The sequence below is a fragment of the Plenodomus lingam genome (genome assembly GCF_022343315.1).
Source record: "Plenodomus lingam strain CAN1 chromosome Unknown contig_22, whole genome shotgun sequence".
NCBI classification, from domain to species: domain Eukaryota; kingdom Fungi; phylum Ascomycota; class Dothideomycetes; order Pleosporales; family Leptosphaeriaceae; genus Plenodomus; species Plenodomus lingam.
Window position 1 is genome coordinate 550,458 of NW_027093939.1, and position 20,613 is coordinate 571,070.

The 20,613-nt window shown below is 52.2% G+C and overlaps 6 protein-coding genes across 6 annotated transcripts; 4 read left to right on the forward strand and 2 right to left on the reverse strand.

The window, feature by feature from the left end:
* Positions 1-2,824: 2,824 nt before the first annotated feature.
* On the forward strand, positions 2,825-5,588 carry IAQ61_005571 (uncharacterized protein; the record flags this gene model as incomplete). The annotated part of the gene is made up of 2 exons (XM_003839993.2): positions 2,825-3,214; positions 3,315-5,588. Coding segments are annotated over 2 exons (2,664 nt in total), but the record flags the coding sequence as incomplete, so codon positions are not given.
* A 753-nt stretch (positions 5,589-6,341) lies between these two features.
* On the forward strand, positions 6,342-8,786 carry IAQ61_005572 (uncharacterized protein; the record flags this gene model as incomplete). The annotated part of the gene is made up of 5 exons (XM_066096850.1): positions 6,342-6,819; positions 6,879-7,616; positions 7,672-7,811; positions 7,863-8,456; positions 8,577-8,786. The coding sequence occupies 5 exons, from the start codon at positions 6,342-6,344 to the stop codon at positions 8,784-8,786; spliced, it is 2,160 nt and encodes a 719-aa protein (XP_065953201.1).
* A 920-nt stretch (positions 8,787-9,706) lies between these two features.
* Positions 9,707-9,967, forward strand: IAQ61_005573 (uncharacterized protein; the record flags this gene model as incomplete). Its single annotated transcript, XM_066096851.1, has 1 exon — positions 9,707-9,967. One exon carries the CDS (start codon positions 9,707-9,709, stop codon positions 9,965-9,967), a length of 261 nt encoding a protein of 86 aa, XP_065953202.1.
* Positions 9,968-13,163: 3,196 nt separating this feature from the next.
* On the forward strand, positions 13,164-13,470 carry IAQ61_005574 (uncharacterized protein; the record flags this gene model as incomplete). Its single annotated transcript, XM_066096852.1, has 2 exons — positions 13,164-13,383; positions 13,457-13,470. The coding sequence occupies 2 exons, from the start codon at positions 13,164-13,166 to the stop codon at positions 13,468-13,470; spliced, it is 234 nt and encodes a 77-aa protein (XP_065953203.1).
* A 477-nt stretch (positions 13,471-13,947) lies between these two features.
* On the reverse strand, positions 13,948-15,300 carry IAQ61_005575 (uncharacterized protein; the record flags this gene model as incomplete). Its single annotated transcript, XM_003839990.2, has 1 exon — positions 13,948-15,300. One exon carries the CDS (start codon positions 15,298-15,300, stop codon positions 13,948-13,950), a length of 1,353 nt encoding a protein of 450 aa, XP_003840038.2.
* A 357-nt stretch (positions 15,301-15,657) lies between these two features.
* Positions 15,658-20,481, reverse strand: IAQ61_005576 (uncharacterized protein). The gene is made up of 2 exons (XM_003839989.2): positions 16,714-20,481; positions 15,658-16,664 (listed from the first exon to the last, which is right to left on the reverse strand). Exons 1-2 carry the CDS (start codon positions 19,954-19,956, stop codon positions 15,873-15,875), a joined length of 4,035 nt encoding a protein of 1,344 aa, XP_003840037.1. The 5' UTR covers positions 19,957-20,481; the 3' UTR covers positions 15,658-15,872.
* Positions 20,482-20,613: the final 132 nt, after the last annotated feature.

A 20,613-nucleotide genomic window follows, 5' to 3' on the forward strand; every position in this document is an offset into this window, starting at 1 on the left:
ATAGGGGGAACCTTAGAGGAGCTAGAGTCCTTATCTTCTAATAAGGAGCTCTAGGCGCCCTTAGCTATAGAAGCAGCCTTGCGCGTAAGCTTAGTAGTAGCAGTAGCAGCTTTTACTAGCTCCTACTATTTAGCCTTACTCTCCTTAAGGAGCACTAAGACCCTTTACTTCTTATCCTTAAGAAGGTCTTAGCTCTTACCTACCTACTTCCTTACTAGGAAGGACAGCGTAGAGTATTAGGCAAGCTTAGGGCTATTAATTAGTTTATTAGTATAAGATCTTACTAAAAGTATTATAAAGGAAAAATTCTTATATAGATTATATATATTAGGATATAGCTATACCTAGAGGAGCACTACTAGTACTAAGTCCCCTTACTAGAAGAGTTATAGCACTTACTATTAGACTTATTAAAGAGCGCTAAGTATAGATAATTTAGACAAGTTTTAGTATAATAAATGCTAGGCTCTCTATAGTAGGAGGATCTTAGGGTCTCCTTAGGAGCTAAAGAGGGAGTAGGCGCAGGAGTAGGGGCCTTAGGTAGGGTCTAGGGGGGAGCAGGAGCTAGAGTTAGAGCTAGAGTAGTAGGAGCTAGAGTAGGAGCACCTTACCTTAGCTTTATAATCTTAGCTATAGTAGTAGTAGCTATATACTTAGCTACTATATACTCTATAATAGCCTTACGCTTAGTAGTAGTATACTCTTCTTTAGTAGTAGTAGCTTTAGTAACTATAGCTTTAGCTACGCAGGAGGTAATAAGGGTAGTATAGGTAGAGTAAGCATAAGTAGTAGGTTTTAACTTTAACTAAAATATAGGTTAGTAGGGATATAAGTATAGTTTAGATCTTTAGGGTTATATAATCTTATAACTTAAGCTATAGTAAAGATTATAGTTAGGTAGATAGAGTTATAGAGCTTTATCTAGATAATATCTACGCGTATAAGCGTAGGCTAAATAAGAAAGGCACGCTAGTTAGTATCTAAAGGGTAAGCTAATTTAACCCTTTAGATATATAATACTCTAATTAGCTATACTACCTACTAACTATAAGCGCAACTATAATAATAAAAGATCTACCTATACCTAAGGGGTATATTATAGGAGGGATATTAAATAGATTATAGAGCATCTTAATCCTAATTAATCCTAATTAATCCTAATTAATACCCCTATATAACCTACTATCTAATCTACTACTAGCTTACTACTAAGTGCCTAATAAAAAGTAGGAGCTCTAGTAAGGAAGGTTTACTAATTATTTACCTTCTAGTAAGGGTAGCTAAAGCTCTATATATATAAGTACGATTATAGTAGATATAATCTAATAATCTATCTCCTAAATTATTCCTGACCTTAGTAATCTAAATTTCCACAGCTTAACTATCTAGTTTTCTAGATAGCTCCTAAGGGCTTACAAGCATTACTAAGAGGGATTTCTACTAGTTATTTAATACTACATAGAGTAATACCTTTAAGGAAAAGCTAATATTAATAGCTTTTAAAGTAATAGGTATTTTACTACTTAACCCTAATATTATCCTTTTAAGGTTTAAAGCACCTATAAATAATAGTAACTAGCCTTCTTTAAGTAATAGTATAACCTTAATATTAAGTGCAAGCAATTAAAGAAAAATAAAGTAGTTACTCTATAATACTATAATTAATATCTATAATAAATAGTTAAAGAAGCTTAGCTAGATAATCTACACTATATTAGTAAGAAATACTCTACTTAACTATAAAAATAAACACCTAAGGGCTACCCTAGCTAATAAGAAGAAGCGTAGGAAGCGTAGTAAACCTCTATTATTACCCTCTAATAATAATTATAGTAGTAGTACCTAATTTATTTTACTATTAAAGGTAGAGTAAGTATTTAAGCTCTAGAAGTAAAAGAACCTTAAAGAATAGGAGCTATAATACTAAAAAAGTAAGGTAATTAAGCTTTATAAGTAATAGGAGCTTACTAAAGCTTAACTTATAGAGGAGTGTTACCTAAATTAAGTAATTACTAAGAAGGAGTAGGAGGAGAAAGCTACCTAAAAAGCTACTACACGTAATAAGCAGAAAACTACTAAGTAACTAGAAAAGTAACTCTAAAATAATATTAAAATATCCTAAATAGGCAAGAGGTAAATCCTTAAGCCTCCTACTATTATACTAGCTAAGGTAGTTAATAAAGAGCTAGTAGAAGAGGATATAGTAGTAGAGGCAACTTTATAGTGTAGGCGCCTAATTAGACCCCCTAAAAAGCTGCTTATATAATCTAAAATATTTAATCTACTCTAATAGATCTAATAATCACGACTCTAAGAAATCTCGTGATAATAGCTATTATAGGTGGCGCAATATCCTTATTTAGTGGGTGGTGGATTTTGGTGTTAGTGGGCGCTCGGTGGGGGTGGGCGCTCGGTGGTGGATCACGTTAGTAGGGACGGCACAATACCGCCAATCGGACAAGTTTGTCAGCCGGGTGTGCGGGTGCTGACAGCCGTTCGCTGGATGGGCTGGTGCTGGTTAGCTTCACTGCCTTTGGTAGTGTGGAGTACTGTGTATACTGTGTACTGTGTACTGTTGTATTCGTAGTGGGAAGTGGGTAGTGTGTAGTGTGCGTACAGTAGTGTGCAGTGTGCAGTGCTTCCATGCCATCAAAAGTCTGGTTGCCCTGCCTGCCGGGCTGAGGGGCTTCTGGTGTCGGCAAGCCAGCCCTGGCAACTTGACCCTGGCAACTTGACCCTGGTCGTGCCTGCCCTCCCAACGCCGCCGCCTTCTTTTCAGTCTGGGAACCTCTGGCTCACCCACCCTTTCTCTCCGCCCAGCGCACAAGCTTTGGACTTGGCTCCAGTCTTCTCTGCCGTCCCTCGACGCTTAACCCACCCACACCACCCCGTCTGGCCTCGAACACAACGCCCTTGGACGACACACACACACACACACACACACACACCCCACACCCGACTGCCCTCACGCTGCAAACACCACACCTCGAACCCCCTCTCGCTCGCTCCTCCTCACCCTCAAAGCCGGTTGCCCTCACCCTTTATCCTCCACCCTCACCGGACCGGCCATGCCACACGTCTGAAACCCCCCGGATGGGCCACCTCGAGCCGACTCCCACTGCTGCTGCTGCACACGTCTAGTCGCCCCAGCATGTGGGCGTTCCAGCCGTCCGACAGCGAGTCCCTGGAGAGTCGCGACTCCAGCCGGCCATATGTAAGTTCATCCCGTTCACGTCCACGTCCATGACCGCGCCCGCGCCCGCGAAACCCCTCTGCCCTTCTCCCACAACGCGACTGACACACCCGGCCATTAGCACTGCCCTTCGTACAAACTGCCTGCCCTGGGCGTCATCGAACTCAGCCCTGGCAACACCATCACCCTCGACTCCGACGCCGTCTTCCGCCCCCAATGCCTCTCCAACCAAGTCCAACAAGGCGGCGACGGTACGGGCGGCCTCACGAGTATCGCCGACATCCGCGACCCCTTCCACGCCTCCATCACCCCCCAGGCCTATGCCACGGGCGCCGCCACCGTCATCGCCTGGATGCTCGTCATCATGCTCATCATCACCCCGCGCACCTTCTTCGTCGGCAACGCGTCGGGCCGCTCAGGCCTCATGGGACGACGCGGCATTATCAGCGGCGCGACCGGCAGCGGCTCCATCATCGGTGTGGGCAGTCGGCCGTGGCTGCAAAAGGCGGCTGCCCTGACCGTCGCCATCTCGCTGACCCTCGCCACCGCGGACACGTTCAAAATCGCCCAGCGCCAGTACGAGGATGGCTTCATCGACGCCAAGGAACTCCGCGACATGGTCGTCGCCGGCATGGAAATCAAGGTCTCGCGCGTCATCTCCGACATCTTCCTGTGGCTGGCCCAGGTCCAGACCCTGATCCGCCTGTTTCCCCGCCACAAGGAAAAGGTCATCATCAAGTGGGTCGGCTTTGCCCTCATCCTCCTCGACATCGTCTTCAGCTCTCTCAACAGCTTCGGCCCCTATGAGAGCGCCCGTCGCCCGGCTCACTTCGACACGGCCATTCCCGCCCTCAGTTATCTGTTCCAACTCTCGTTGAGTATGCTCTACGCTGCCTGGGTCATGTACTACGCCATCACGAAGCGAAGATACGCCTTCTACCACCCCATGATGTGGAACATGAGCGTCGTCGCCATGCTATCCACCATTGCTATCCTTACCCCCGTCATCTTCTTTATTACCGACATTGCCAACTACACCATTGCTGGATGGGGAGACTACTTCCGCTGGGTCGGCGCCGCCGCTGCCAGTGTGATTGTGTGGGAATGGGTGGAGCGAATCGAGGCACTGGAAAGAGAGGAGAGAAAAGATGGGATTCTAGGAAGAGAAATTTACGACGGAGACGACATGCTCGATACGACGCCCTCGTCGTCATCAGACCCAAGTTGGCCTGCCAAACGGCAGAGTCAACTTTCCGAAAAAGGAAACACGGACGGCCCCCAAGGAAAAGGTGGTTTCGGTGCGCAGGCCAGTCGCTTCCACCATCTGGCTCATTCATGGGGCCGCAAAATGACTGAATCACCACGTGCCGAGGCACGCAAAAGGAGGACCATACGCATACCAGCACCAGCACCAGTTCTTCGACGCTCAGATACTGCGACCCATGGGGATCGTAGCTCACGCACGTACCAGCGTGTGCAAACCCCACCTCCTGTTCCCGTCATTTCATCCCCCGTCAGTCGGACAGACACGACCAGCGCGGATTCCACCGTCTATACCGTTCGCTACCACCCAATCAGTGAAACCCCGCCTCATCAGCCACTCCCACCCATGGCCGATCGGGGGGTAGCAACCATGGAAGAGCGACCCGCGGCTGCAGACGAAGCTCCAAGATCGCCACGCCAGCCAGCCAATAGGGAGGATCCCGAGCAAGGCGATGCAGCACCATCAGAACCCGTTACCAGCAGACGTAAATGGCAATGGCAAGGCGTGGGGAACACGTTTCGGCGCAAAGGGCGTACACCACCTCAAGAACTGCAGCGCGGCAGGGTCATTGAGCCGCTAGAAGTGGAAGATGTAGCCGTCCACATTCCCCCACGGAACTACAATGGGCTTGCTTTGTCAGATCGATTAGGCACGTTCGCTGCACAGTCGGGAGAGCGCTTCCGGTCCAAGAAGAAACCCGGTCCCCATCTCGAGACCAGCTTACCAGTGACGATCATACCAGCTCAGCCACGAGGCCAGACTTGGTCTCCTGATATATTATATCAACCACACGCTCATTCAGACTACTCACCCACCATGATTGAGGGAGAGTCAAATCCATCTCGCTTAAATACGGGAGTGGACACCAATTCCAGCGAGGTTGTTCACCCCCCATCTTCACCCAGTCAAAACCGCAGTTCACATATTCGATTCGCAGCTGAGTCGTCGTGTGCTCGCCAGAGAGACGACGAGTCTTTGCAACATGGTTCCGTCTGCGACGGGATCGGTGCAGAGGTGCGACGACCAGGCACAGCAGCAGCTGGAAGCCCCCTATCACCCGTGCAGGAGTCCACAGCCATAATGGACTTTAGCCTACCACGACAACAGTCACATTCCCACCACGACCGGTAGCCAACTTCTACCGGTTCGTTTTCCTTTGGTTCATCGTATATACCCACATTTGGCGCATAAGTGGCATTGGATGCCGTGGAGTGGTTTCATTGTACCGCACATTGCATGAGTCGGCGCATGGTTGGAATTGGGAAAAGGAGCGAGATGTGTTTTTTTACGAAGCATTGGACTCTTTTGGATACCCGCCGGCTACTAGGGTCTGGCCCTTTTATTTCATTCAAGGAGTGGAGTTGCGCAACAGCCTGTTGGAAGACGGCAGGCATTGCGATTGGAACTGTGTTTTGGAGTACACCACATGTACACCACAGAGAGAGAGAGAGGGGGAGAGGGAGAGGGAGAGGGAGAGGAGAGAAATGCCATCAAATCTATGCCAATAAACAGTTCAAAAAATGTGTCTTGGAAATTCCCCCTAAGCGTCTCGAATTGTACCTCCCACTTCAGCCAGTAGTGTGTACCTATGTACCATGACGTGAATAAAGATGCGGGCAAAAGAGCTTGGGCCCAACGCGTGCTTCTCGGTTGGAGGGCCCTGCTTTCCCGCCCGCTCGGGCCCTGGGCAGTGCCGCATGTCCAAGCTTCATGTTATCACCACTCTGAAGCCATCCTCGCCTTTCATCTGGAGCCTGCCTATCGTGTACACTGCCGCTGCTCTTGGTTGACACGTGCAGGGTGCAGACTTGAAAATTCTATTCCTTTTCTTCGCGCATACATGCGACTTGGGCATCCACCTACCATTTCACGTGACTCGCCTCCATGTCTCTCTTCGGCGAGGACGATGTGCCAGCGCGCGCGAAGCAATCGACGTCACTCTTCGACGACGAGCCCAAGGCCACGGGCAGGGCGGGCAGTAGCCTGTTCGCAGACGATGTGGACGCTGGGGGCGACTCGCCATGGGCATTGCCCACGCCCAAGAAAGCTGGCCGTGCTGCGCTGGTGAGGTCGCTGCTACCCACCTCGGACGTGCCCGACTCGTACATTGATGCCTACGACGCACTGCTAGACGCCGGCAATGGCGTGGGCAACGGTGTCAGTGTAAGCAGTGTGAAGGCGCTGGTGGCCTCGAGCGGGGTGTCGAGTGGCGACCAGTCGAGGATCCTGGAGATTGTCTTCACATCGCGACAGGAAAGCGCGAGTCTGGGAAGGAACGAGTTCAATGTCGTGTTTGCACTGATTGGGCTGGCGCAAGAGGGCGAAGACATCACCCTGGACAGCGTCGACGAGAGGAAGAGAAGTGAGCTGGTCGCCTTGTGGGTATGCCATAGGAGCAGAGCAGCATTGACGTCATTCTAGATCTCCCCGTGCCTACCGTAACGTTGCCCACGCCCTCGAAGCCAGATACGCTGGCCCCTGAAGCGTCGCCCATGACCCAAGACGCGGCTCCATCCACGCCTCCTACGCCGCAGCCGCAGTCCACTGAGCAGCCTAGACCTGCCCGGTCGCATGCTGCTCCCATGCGCAAACAGTCTTTCGGCGTCCCAGAGGCGGACCCCTGGGGCAGCCCCGATCTACACCGAGACCATAGTCATGCGAGCTATACCAGTCTACCATCTCAGAGCAATGGCGCGAGCGCAACTGCCCCTGCAAGAACCACCAGTCAGTTCACCACCCAGTCCTCTCCCAACTCGTCGATGCAAGCGCCCGTCCAGCCCAGCTCGTTAGGCAGTGAAGGGGGCTGGGGAGGCTACAATGGGGGAGGAGCTGCTCCCTTTGCAGCGCCTGACCTTGGGCATGGTGGATTTGGTGCACCAGCGGCAAACGAGGGTGGACCCAATCCCAATCCTGAGCTGCACAGATCCATAGGTCGGATTAACCCCGCTAGTAGTAGCTCAGACGAAGTCATCACCATTACCGCACTGTCGGAGAAAGAGGGCATGTTCATGTTCCAGCATCGCAACTACGAAGTCGCCAGCTCACGGCGGACGGCAAAGGTGGTGCGTCGGTATAGTGACTTTGTCTGGCTATTGGACTGCCTCCACAAGCGCTATCCCTTTCGACAGCTACCGCTCCTCCCCCCGAAGCGCGTTGCCAGTAAGTAAGCCTACTGCGAAAAGACCATTCATGTGTGTTGAGAGTTCTGAAATAGTCAATGGTACCCCAATAGCCGCGGACGCGAGTTTTCTCGAGAAGAGGCGGAAAGGTCTACAAAGGTTCACAAACGCCCTTGTGCGCCATCCAGTCTTGAATCAGGAACAACTTGTTGTCATGTTCCTCACAGTGCCCACTGTAAGTCTTCCTTGACCCTCCATCAGGATGCCCTTCGAACAACGGATCTAGGAACTCGCCGTTTGGCGCAAACAAGCCAATCTCTCCGTCCAAGAAGAATTCACCGGCAAAACTCTTCCCCCGGACCTCGAGGACTCGCTTCCCAAGACCCTGCCCGATCTCTTCGATACCGTCCGATCCGGGGTGCGCCGAAGCGCAGAGACATATATCATACTTTGTAATATGATGGAGCGCCTTACACGACGCAACGAAGGCATGGCAGCCGAATACCTTCGCTTCTCCACAGCGCTCTGCAGCCTCGCCGAAGCATCTCAGGAAACGTATGCTGTGGACACGGGCGATGTGGCCCTGCTCAACGAAGGCCTCCATGCTACAGCCCGCCACCTCGACCAGTCCAAACAGCTGCTCGAAGATGAGGCAAGGGGCTGGGAAGAAGGGGTGCTCGAGGATCTGAAACGACAGCGCGACACTCTGGTCAGTGTACGCGACATGTTTGACCGGCGGGACAAGTATGCAAAAGACAATATCCCCTATCTCGAGAAGCGGATTGCGAACAACGAGGCAAAACTCCAGGCCATTAGGAATAAACCGGCCGAGCAGGTCAAGCCTGGCGAGAAGGAAAAAGTTGAAGATGCAATCTTCAAGGTTCGTTTTTCACTTTTTTTTTTCTTTTCCAATTCCTACCACTTTTCCCTCGAGCCACAAACTCCCCCATCCCCCCTCCAGTTGGCGTACCTCTGTACTAACAAACCACCCACCCACCAGGACAAGGAATCCATAGTCGCACAACATGCGCGCAGCGTCTTCATCATCGAGTGCATACGCGACGAACTCTTGTTCTTCCAAAAGAGTCAGTATCACGTCACACGCTTGCATCAGGATTGGGCCCAGGAACGGGTCAAGTATGCGGAGCTGCAGGCGGACAATTGGCGTGCTTTGGGCGAGGAGGTGGAGAGTATGCCGAGTGCTGAGTAGAGGGGAGGTTGTTGGGGGTTGGGGTGTCGTGCCGGTAGGCGTATCATATGCGGTTCTTCAAGAGTGTCAATAGTCTTTGTGGACGTGAGGCTACTAGGAATTGCCATTGCGCAATCTGGGCTCGGGAGGTGGAAATCTGTATATCCTCGCCCTCTTCCCTCTTTTCCCCACCTTTGCCCTTTTCTCTTCTTTTCTTTTCTTTTCTTTTCACAAGCAGGATGATGCGCCTACTTGAGAGGACAGGTCACAACGCGAGCTAAACGAGTTTTGTCATGTGCAATCGGAGAGGGGGCAAAAGGACGGCTCAGGCCCCGGGCAGGCAGCGTTGGAGTTTTGGGCGCGAGATGTACTTTCTGTGGGGGGGGGGGGTGGTTAATGATGAGAAAGGCTGGATGATCTTGGGTTGTTTGGACAGATGTGGCTGCTTTTTTTACTTCGTTTCTCTGTCCGGATTGGATCAGAACTGTGGCCGGTTGGAGTGTGCACGTCACGTCTTGGTCGTCCTGGCTGTGTAGTGAGGCTTCTCGTCTCCGTGCGTCTCTGTGGTTCGGGTGGACTTGAGAGGGTGGTGGCAAAGTACTGTTTCGATGAGCATGAGATTCCCCCAAGTGTGAATTAGAGACACATGGGGCAAAGCTGGCATGTTGTTGTAGATGAACTGGTATTTGACTTTTTTTCTGCTTTATCAAAAGCCGGCACACCGTTCCCCCTCGGAGCATGAGCAAGTAGTTTGAAACCCGAAAGAAGAAAAGCCATGTAGAATCGTGCTTTATGCAGACACCCAGACTACCCGCTCCTTCACTCCTCCATGTCCGACACTTGGTTTCCCGTGGGGTAGAAGTCGTGATCGTCGTCTATTCGGGTAGTCATCGCGTCACACCGTTTGCGCCCTTGTCTACTCCGGCCCGTACATTGTTGCCATGTTTGGGAAATCTATCGGTGCTGTCCAAGTGTTAGTCTTTGGGGTCATGAGCAAGCTGGCTGGTGTGTGCCGCTTGTTTCCACCGAGACTCGTCCTGTCGTCGGCGGGGACAGGAAAGGCATCCTACCTTGACGAAACCAATGTCGGCGGACTTCTCGCGGAAGCACTGACGGCAGATGTTAAGGCCGTACTTGCGGATCAGACCAGCAGGGTGGGTGCAGACGCGGCTGAGAGTACCATGTTAGCAACCTTTTCCTGATGGAGCCATTCATGTCCAATGTCGCTGGCTGCGCATATGCTCACTGCCCATCACAGTACGCAGCAACGATCTCTCTCCGGCAGCCTATATATATATATATATCCAACGTACCACTCGCGGGCGCCCTTGCCGTAGGTCCTAGGACGCGAATACCAAACCGACTCGTGAGACATGATGTGTGGTTGTGGAGGTGTTGCGGTGACGCTGGAGCTACAGGACAAGACAAGTCAGCATTTCGACTCGTCTACGAGAGAGGGCGCCACGCGTGCTACCTGGGAAGTTGTACTGACGGTGAAGTTGTGCGGAAAGGCGAGTTGTCGGTCGTGCAGTTGGGGGGCGCTTGTCGTTCACGATTGTTGAAGTTGCTGCCCTTTCCGAGAATATTGAACGGGCCATCCTCGGCGGGTGTGGGCTAAGCGAGGGTCCGTGCGTGGCGTTGCGGTCGCCTGGCTTTTCCACCCACAAACTCCAACACAACACACACCTTCGTCACGCTGAGGGGGAAAGACATGCTGGAGAGAACCTCTGTGTCCGTGGCTAAGACAGCAAAAAACTCCGTTTCAAGGCCATCGCCGAACTCAAGGTTACGACTGCAGCTTCGCCCTATCACAAATGACAGCCCAATAAAAGACGGTGGCGCTGAGATGGCGCTGAGATGCCGCCGACTGCGAGGGTTTCCAGACACTTCTCGAACAAGGCCAAGAATGTACGGTGATCAATGGTTTGTAGAGAGCTGCCAGAAACGGAAGTTTGAATGGCTGCAGCGTGGAAACAGTCAGCGAGTTAGAGTAGACTCTGGCATTTCACAGCAGTCTTCCTGATGTTTCTTCGGTCGTTTCCCATTCTCTTCATCCCATCCAACCACTCATGAGTATTCTTGCTCCTGCATCGACTACTGCCGCATCTCCTCGATGAGACTTGCTCACGGAATGACAATACAGGGATCCTGTCCGTCTGTATATACCGCTACTATTTACGAAAACTGACAGCCAGGCTCTTGCACACCGAACAATGCGGTCCAGACACCATGTGGTGGCCACAAGACTTGTCTCCCCATGACTGCGCTGGCACATCTCCCGCGGCATCTTTCGTTGAGACGTGAATCTGACATGTGCAAGCGTGTGGTATAGCACAGCGGCCATGGGAGGTTGGCAATTGAATTTTGAGACATGCCATTGACACCAGTTTGGGCGAGAACAAAGCTCTCATGAATATAGCGGTACTGGTCACATCCAAGGTCTCACTTTGAGGAATCAGGTTCGAGACGCCGGTAAATTCTGGGAGTGGAGAACAATATTGTTGGCCTTGCTATGCACTCACACATTCACTCTTGCCTGGAAAACTTGACACTGTTGTAAGGAATGTCCCATAGGTACCACGCGGATAACCTCTAGCCCGCCAAAGGTAGTCACGGCGCTCTTTGGAAAGGATAGCATGCGTGACGAATGGGTTGGTCGATTGTCAGTTGCATTCCCATAAAGCACAAATGCCTAGAGAGGGAAATTGGGGATACCTTGTGCCACTGTGAGCTCTAGGAAACTGAGGCATTGCATTGGTGGAGAGGTGGCATTGCCATTCATTTTTCTACTTCATGCACGCGGTGTTTTATCGTTGCAGTTGCGACGACTTCAATTCATGCAGTAGACTTGTCGCAAGATGGCCAGAACTGTCTATCTACATGCATTCTCAAAGTATCAAAGTTCTAAACAAAATACCCTTGGTTGTCACAACGTTGTATGAAGGATGTGGTGTAATTTAGTCTGGATGCATCCCGGCCTGCAATGATTCATAGTTGGTGAGGTCCCTATAATCATTCTAATCGACAAGCAGCTATGAAACAGAAATCAAAACTGCCCAGATGAAAGCTCTACATACAATTTGAATTTCATAAATTCGAAGCCTCCATTGATCGCAACAAGGTCGATGCTGTTCATCGTCTGTGAGTCATGTGGTCACGTGGTTACAGGTTTTGGCAGATGGGGAGATCGACAGCTCCCAATGCATAACCTGCACGCAACAGTCTTTCTGTGAACATTGCTGCGACTGCGGAAATCTTTTGCACTGTTTTCCAAGTCAAAGGACAGTTCCGCACTGCGCTGATATTGCGCTCTGCAGGCAAAACTTGGATGCGCACATGTTTTCAACCCGTGTGTTGTTGGCTAGCGACCTGCCCAGGTACCGGTAACGTACCTTGCGCGCGTATCCTGTCTACATCAAACGTATTAGCCGCCATCTCCAATCAACCATCACTCTACCTGCGTACTACCCTCGCCATCCACGCGTTCCGCACACTTCCACCGTAGATACTGTACAACACTTGCGGAAAAACAATCTGGCGAAACGAAAGAGGACAGGAGTCATCCACCCTTACCTACCGGTCAACTACCGTCGCAGTCAGCTCCACGATAATTCCCCGGCAAGCCAACGTCCCCTAATCCGCCGCAACGAGACCTCGGTGGGGCGCGTGCACCCACGCATGTGACTTTTCACGAGAGCATAGGGTGATTGGTGGTGCGCGACATGTACCGGTATGGTGATGATGAGGGGGGGGGGGTTTGCTGCGTTTGAATATACCGTACCGTATGGGCCCGGTGCATCATCGCATCAAAGTCTGTGACTCCGCACGCCTCGGCTGCGGATCCCGTGAGTCAAACGCAGTGCCGCAACCGCAACGGGGGGTATATAGGAGTGGCCTGGGCCCCCTGGGTGGATTGTGGTAGATGGATCTTACTGCTAAATAAAGATTTTCCAAAGACGGACTTTCTTGTACGGATCTGAGCTGGGGTTTCGTTTTTGTCTTGTCTGTGTGCGAGATATACAACTGCGTTTGATTTGTGCAACTACGTTGATTATGCGTTGGTTTGGTTCTATTTGTCGTATTCGTACTTAAGGTTAACTGTCTACCTACCTACCAACCAACCTACCAACCAACCTACCAACCAACCTACCAACCAACCTACCAACCAACCTACCAACCTACAATCAATCCACCAACCTACCAACCAACCTACCAACCTACAATCAATCCACCAACCTACAATCAATCCACCAACCTACAATCAATCCACCAACCTACAATCAATCCACCAACCTACAATCAATCCACCAACCTACAATCAATCCACCAACCTACAATCAATCCACCAACCTACAATCAATCCACCAGCCACCCAACCCTCCCTCCACAACCCTCAAAATGCCCCCAGTCAGCCAATTCCCACCCGCCCGCGTCTTCCTCAAAGCCACCACCTCAACCCCATCCTCCCTATCCACAACCACCACAGCCGCAAGAAAAGCATCCCCACCCTCCGCGCTAAGTTCAAGATTCACAACCTTCTCCATGACGGTACCACAAGGCAGAGGAACCGAGGCGTCGACACACCAGTCCAATGTGTCTGCGAGCACGATGAGAAGCGGTGAGTTGCATTAGCAGGCATGGTGGGGTTTGACGAGTTGCATGCTTTCTTGTACGGTACTGATGATGGGTAGGAGCTTCGCAGTGAGTGAGCGGGGGCATGGAGGGATGGGGTTGTGGGAGAGGAACGAAGTTTAGACTGGGGGGGTGGGGAGTTGATGGGTTTTGCATTTTAGATTTGTGCGCTGGGATGTGTCCTTGCTGGGACTCGAGCATATGATGCGGATGGCGTTTTGTGGCGTATGGTTGTCGTGTTTAAGGTGTTGGGGGGGGTTTTTTTTGGGGGGGGAATGAATTGGGAAATCACGCCGCCGACCAGAGCGAAAGGAATTGAGAAAAATACGCCCATGACGGGTGGCAGTGCAGTTGAAGGTTTCTTATGATCATGAAGAGCTGTTGAGAATGGGCCTTTTGCAGTGCCGGAGGAGAGAAGAGGGTCAAGAGTTGTATGACTCAAAAGTTTGGTTGCCTAGGTAGTATTCACTCGACTGTTCAGGAACAATAAGCTCTTCTCTACCGCCTCCTGACTCAACCTCGTGATTGGCATGTAATAGGCATCTCAGGCTCATGCCTCGCTACTACTATCATCATAATCGTCATCGTCATTAGCACTCTCGCTTTCCGTCTTCTGACTCCCCTCTCGCTGTCTCAACTGGCCCTTCAGCCCGTCCAGAATAAACCCCATTCTCTTCTTCAGATCCGGATTGCAAACCTTGCCCAAATGCTCCTCCATCTCCCGAATCTTCGTCCTCAACTCCTCCGCAACTTCATCAACCTCTTCCTCGTCTTCCCCTTGCACACCACCAACCTCTTCCACCTCGACCCCACCATATGCCTGGGCAAACGCCTGCGCCATGGGACGATTCCCAATCGCAAACACCACTTCTTCGATTTCCAAAAAAGTCTCCATCTCTCCCCCGGATTTCCCCCTGCCCTTTCCACCATGGCTCACCGCGCACCCCTCCAGCACCTTCCTCCACCCCTCTGCAATATCCCCGACTGGACACCCAAACGCACCACACCCCCACGCCCCCAAAACCACCTTCTTGACCCCGTTTCTCGCACAAATCCTCAACACCGCCCTCATCCTCCCTTCCGCACTCTCCCTGTCCGCCCGACTCAACCACCTCGCCTCATCCTCCTCGCCCCCTTCCAGTTCAGGAAAGCGCAACATGCCCGCACTCACCACATCGACCCACCACCGCTCCGCCGCCGGCAACTCGCCCTTGCTGTCCCCAAGCGGCAAATGGTTGCGGAAGACAAGTACGTCGGGCGTGTAGACGCCGCCGTACTCTGGCAGTCGGTAGTAGGAGTCGAGCAGGGAGGGGAGAAGGGTGGTTCGGGCGCAGAGAAACTCTTCCTGCGAGGTTGCGCCAGTGAGGACGCCGCCGCCGGGACGGAGGGGCGAGGCCATGTTTAGGATACATGTGTTTGGTTGATTTTTGCGGGGCTTGGGTTGATGGGGAGGAAAGGTGAGCATGTGTGCGGCCGTCAGGGAGTCGGTTGCGAGAACACGAATGGTACGTCGGGAGGTCATTTTTGCCAAAGGCTCTGCATGAGGTTCTTTGCTCTCTTCTCCAAGACCCTCCATCCGACTCCTCCTTCTCCCTGTCCTTCCCTCGTCTCCCTGCTCTTCCACATCCCCCTTCTCCACCTTCCGCCGGCCCCGGCCTTTCCGCTTGACATACATGGAATCTCCAGATTCTCTAGCCTCATCCCTACTCTGGCCTTCACAGTCGCGAGCCACAGACTTGGGATTCACAATCAACTCGCTACTCCCGACACCTTTCCGTGCCCGGGCACTAGAGGCTAACAGTGCCGGTATAACTTTGTTGATAATGTGGCGGGCTTGCTTGGCTCGAATATCCTTGCGAATGGCAGGTGGCGCAAGGCCTTTGGAGGTTTCTGTCCTGCCCATGCTGGCAGGTGGAGGTAGGTACAGTAGGTGCTGCAAAGTGCAGAATATCCTGCTAGCGAGCGGAAAGAGTGGGTTTTAGGTGCTTCAAGATTGTAGAAAGTCTGTCGTCTGTAGAATATGAGGATCCTTCTATGACCAGAAAAAGTCAATTATGAATTGGGGTAAATGCGCAGCAATTGTGTTGACCGAGTACCGTGTTGGAGGGCTACGAGGACTGTGTGGTCTGTCTCACGTGTTGGGAAGCTCTAGCCGAAACGTCACTGTACGGTGGGTAGCAGGATGCTTTTACTCATTCGCGGGCACAAAATCAGCATTGATCAAAGTCAATCGAATTCTCTATTAATGCAGATGCGCGATAGATGACCTCTACAGGATCGCCCTGGGTGCCCTTCTACAGAGAACTGGATGTCTATCTACAGAGCTTCATGGTGTTTCACTTGTTCATTCAAGGAACTATAAAATCCAATAGCCCAATCTCATGCTATGTATCCGCTATGCTTTGCATCCCATGAAAATGCAATATCATCGTCATTCATTCCGTCGTTCAAGTCGCTTTACCTATTGAATCGCAACTAACGATCACGATCTTTCAGCTCATCTATGACAGCTTTGAGGCCGGCCGAGTGTTCCTTCGACACCCAATCCCAGTAGGCCGACCACTGACGCGAATTTGCGTCATCTTGGTTACCGTTGCCTTCTGTACCCATTTGCTTGTTGAGCTGAACCGATACTTTCAGTACACCCTTGGCGCCTTCTGCAATCTTTTCAATCTCTTGTTTGACGGCATTCTCCTTGGCCTTGACCGACAACACGGCACGGAAATTTGTGGCGATGGCATCAAGTCGAGAATGCAGTTGGTCGGGTGCAATCGCCATTAGCTTTGTCAGCATAAGATTGCATAGTACGCGGATGTCATGTTCATCGGCGATACCCGCCACGACGCGGTCAAAGAAATCCGAGACCTCAATCGGTGAAAGCCTAGCAAACGCCTTCTCTAGCAAAGCGTAAAGAGTCTCATATGCACTCTTTCGAATCTCTAGTCCATCATCAACCTTGTGCTTGAAAGGTCCCATTTGCACCTCGCGAATCAATTCTGGCTTGATGACAGTCTCTTTCATGGTCAACGGCAATAATTGGTCCAGGGCTGGAAGGATAATGTCAGGTTTGTTGTGCATGGCGGAGTTGAAGGTCATAAGGGCTAAGCGGCGGTTCTCCAAATCAGGCTCGCCGAGCATCTGGATGAGCATGGGAACCACGATTGGGCTGAGATATTCGTCATAGGCTTCGTCTGTTTCTGTGAAGGTGTAACGGAGCGCAGAGATGACCATGCCGCGGACACCACCCTTGCCATTGTTCAAGAAGGCCTACGCTATGTTAATAGGAGTCTGCAATCATACAGGCACCATGTCTTACCTGGAGCTGAGGAAGGTATGTCTTTGGATCAATGATGGTCAGGCGTCCGATGCACTCTGCACCGATGGCCTTGTTGTCCTCTAGTTGTGAAGCAACGACAAGGTTGTTCCAGAGCGTCGAAGCAAAGGGCATGATCTCGGTTTCTGTATCCTCTTGTTGAAGGATCTCCTTAATAGCGTGTAGAAGTAGGTACTGTGGAGCTTTGGCATCACCCATAGTAGACAAGATGACGGGAAGGTACTTGCTAACATTTCCAGCACCAGCACGACCGAGGGCAACTGCAGCTGCGAGAGGTACCTGTTCAGACTGTACAGTGAAGTACTTGATGAAAAGCTCGGGATCGACTGTTGACTGTTGTCCCAATCGCATCGCCGACTCACCAAGCACAACTAGGGCCAGACACCTACGCTTATCGTCGGTCGCAGTTTGGAGCTCTGCGACGAATTGTTCGAGTTTTACGCCGACACTGTCACCGCCATAGACCAAGAGATTTCCAATGACCTTGCCCACGACATCTGCGTGTCCCGCAACACCGACGTCTCGAAGCAGGGACTGCATAAGTGCCTGACCGGAACGCTGTTCTCCAATTGTGCGCACAAGCTTAAGCAGGGCGTCCAACGAAGAGCCACTGATGGAGCCTTGCACGACTTGGCAAAGGGCAGCATTTAAAGCGGGCGTCATGATGGCTTGCGCATCGTCCTTGACGAATGTAGCAAGGATGACCAGGGCGGGTCCAAGGAGATGAAGGTCTACTGAGTTGAGCAATGGTAGCAACATTTCGACAATCTGCGTCTTGGTCTGCCCATCAAGCTGACTTCGAGAGTGCGAGTTCAATGACAGCGTCCGCAGAGCACTAAGACTGGCACCGCGAAGTGCCCGACTAGCCTTTCGAAGCTGTGCGCCGAGCTCCAGAGCTACGCTTCGAACCCAATTGGTTGACACCTCGCTCGCAGTCTTTGTATGAGCAGCAATAGAATCGATCGCACGAACAGACGCAAGGCGCGTTAATTCATTCTTCAGGCGGTCGCCCAGAAGCTCAAGGCCAGCCGAACGCTTTTCAGCCGCAAGAAGGCTCTCAGTTCCCGAGGTGCGTCCCAGGAGCAGGCCAAGGACATGAATGGCGCTCCTTCGGACCTCTACATCGGCATCATTTGCGGCTATCCGGTCGACTAGTACTTCGTAAAGTTGCTCCAGGTATTGCCGGGTATCATTACCAGCCGCGGCAGACCGAGGAGGCGTCAAAGCCTTGACAACTTGCTCCGTTGCAGCAAGGGCTTCGATCGAAAGCTTGCTGTACCTGTCCTTGACGCCGAGAAGTAGAGTTTCAACAATGGGAGCAATATAAGGTTGTATGGTTTTGGAAGAGTGTGTGTCGGCAATGGCACCTGTCAGCTGTAGAGCCTGGACCCGCAAACTGTTTGCCGTAGCAGAGGCACTACTCGTCGATCCACTCGTCGTTTTGGCTGCGTCAACGACAGGGCCAATCAATTGGCTAAGGAAGCCCTCGAGGCCTCCCCGCTGGGTGATGACAATGTCTTTGATTAGGACAATGGACGCCTGTTTGGTAGTAGGTGGGCAGGATGGCTGCTTCAGAAGCTGTGCCACACCCTTTACGATCTCGGGACTGAGCTTTGCAAGACTCGCTCGAGGGCCAGCTGGCGGTGTACCGGCCGGGGCGGGTGAAGCATATCCCATGGACAGCGAGGAACTAGCCTGAAGGTCGAACATGCTGGCGTCACTACCACCACGCCGACGCTTTTTGCTTGGCGGAGGCATCATGAGTCCGCCTTGCGGGAGCTCATCGGCGAACTTGATGGGCGAGGGACCGTCACCAGATTTCTTAACCAGGTTTGACAGGGTAGCTAGCACTTCTAGTCGCACGTTATCTTCACGCTCCTTGAATCGCGTGACAAGGACTGGGGCGACGCGGTTGTAAAGTGTGCCGTCGTCGAGCAGATCGCCGTTACTCCGCGTGGAGATCAAGGTGTACAGGACCTTGGTAGCGCACCTGCGGACCTTCCAGCTCGCGTCTTCGTCATCGTCATAACCAACCTCTTCCTCAAAGTCATCACCCTCGAGGGCTACTTCGTCGTCACTGCCCGTATCGTCTTCGTCATGTGCGTCGTCGTCGTCATCGTCTTGGGCGAGGTTGGGATCGTACTTGATATAGCGTGTAGCTGCATCAATGGTTTCGTCCGTGTATAAGCGCATGTCTTGTGGGCAGGAGGCGAGAAAGCTATCGAGTGCAATGAGTGCGGCTTCCAGGACCTCGTCAATCTCAGGATCTCGCTCGCCCTCGTCGTCCGAGGCGTCCATGTCCTCGTCCTGTTCCTGTGCAGTCAGCGCACTGATGACAAATGGCGCGAGCGTCTTAAGGTAGGGCCCAAATTTGCGGGGGATAGAGCGCGCCATGGAACCGAGGATGGTGATGTAGAGCTTGCGCTTGGAGCGTGTGAGGTGGGGGTCTCGTAGGAGTTCGATGAGGCGCGAGAGGAAGTTGCTCAAGAGGGCGTCTGAGAAGTAGCCAGCCAGGGTGGAGATGGCGGTGACCGACTTCTTCTTCATCATGGAGCTCGCGCGGTCATTTTCGAGTATGTCGAAGGTGATGCTCTGCAGGGCCTCGATCTCCACCTCCTGCAGCATGGGGCCAAAGCAGCGAGCAACCTCGGTGAGAACGTCAATAGCATTACTATCGGTTCCTTTGGCCAGGTCCGTCTCCAACATGCCCGGGGGCGGCTTGGGCAGGCCCTGCTGGACAGGCGCAATGACATGGTGGCCGATGAGGCGCGGGATTAAGACGCGGCTTATGGCGCTGTACGCGTCGGTGACGGCTTTGTTGCGGCTCAGGCCGGCGACGGGACGCGGTAGGGAGACGACAACTTCACGGAGGGCTAGGGCGGGGATGGCCTGGTCGACTGTATTACCTGTCGGCAGGTTGGACAGCTTATCGATCATGGGCGGCAGAATGCGCTCGGGACACTTGTTGACAAAGGGTCCCAGGCACTTGACCGCCTGATTCTGCACCTCGCCATTGCTATCGACGAGTGTGGTGAGCAGGCCGTCGACAGTGCGGGCGGCCACGACTTCATCGTGTGCGAGGAGGCCAGGGTGGGCAACGACGAGGATGTCGTGCAGGTCGCTCAGGGCCATGAAGCGAAAGTCGGGGTCGTCGTCACTGAGTCTGGGTAGGAGATGGGCAACATTGACGGCCGTCGGATTGGGGGGGACCGACGAGGGCGCCATAGTTGAGGGGGGATGGTGGTGGTGGCCGATGGCGGCGGTTGGTGGGAGACTGGTAGTTGTGGTGGTGCCAATGCCGATGGCGTGGGGATATATTGTTTTGCTGGTACAATACAATGGGTAGTAGTAGAGCAATGTTTAGGTAGGCGGGGCAGCAATGGTGGGGGTGGGACCTGCCTACTACCGCCACACTGTGTCTACCGTCTGCCTGGTGGGTTCCTATCTACGTCGAGTCAACGGCAGTGGGCAGCCCTCGACAATGCTGGATGGACACTGAGTGAGCGAGTGAATGGGTGACTGGAGAGAATGAAGGAGTGTTCGTAGTTTCGAGTGTACAAACGCCAAGTATGTGTCGCGGATGAAATTGGAGAGGGCAATGATTTGCAGAGGGTCGAGAAGAGTCACCACATTTCATGTATCTGTGTATGTGTGTGTGTGTGTGTAGGTGGCTGCCGAAACGGAAATGCGCTTTGATGCATCCATCAACCTATACCGTCGTGTAATCAAATCGTCGTCCTAGAATAGCTGGCCCTGGGACCGGAGGTGCACAGTACATGAGACAGGTAGGCAGACGGGTGACCTTGGGAAACTCATGACTCATCACGTGATATGTGATTTTAGGAATGACGTGACCTTCCCGACTGCCCCAAGCTCTCTCTC

What these genes read in the sequence shown, in the direction of transcription:
- IAQ61_005576 (XM_003839989.2), bottom strand. Translation starts at nt 19,956, where the DNA reads ATGGCGCCCTCGTCGGTCCCCCCCAATCCGACGGCCGTCAATGTTGCC. An exon ending in CATACCTTCCTCAGCTCCAG is followed by an intron (nt 16,665 to 16,713) that starts GTAAGACATGGT and finishes AACATAGCGTAG; the next exon opens with GCCTTCTTGAACAATGGCAA.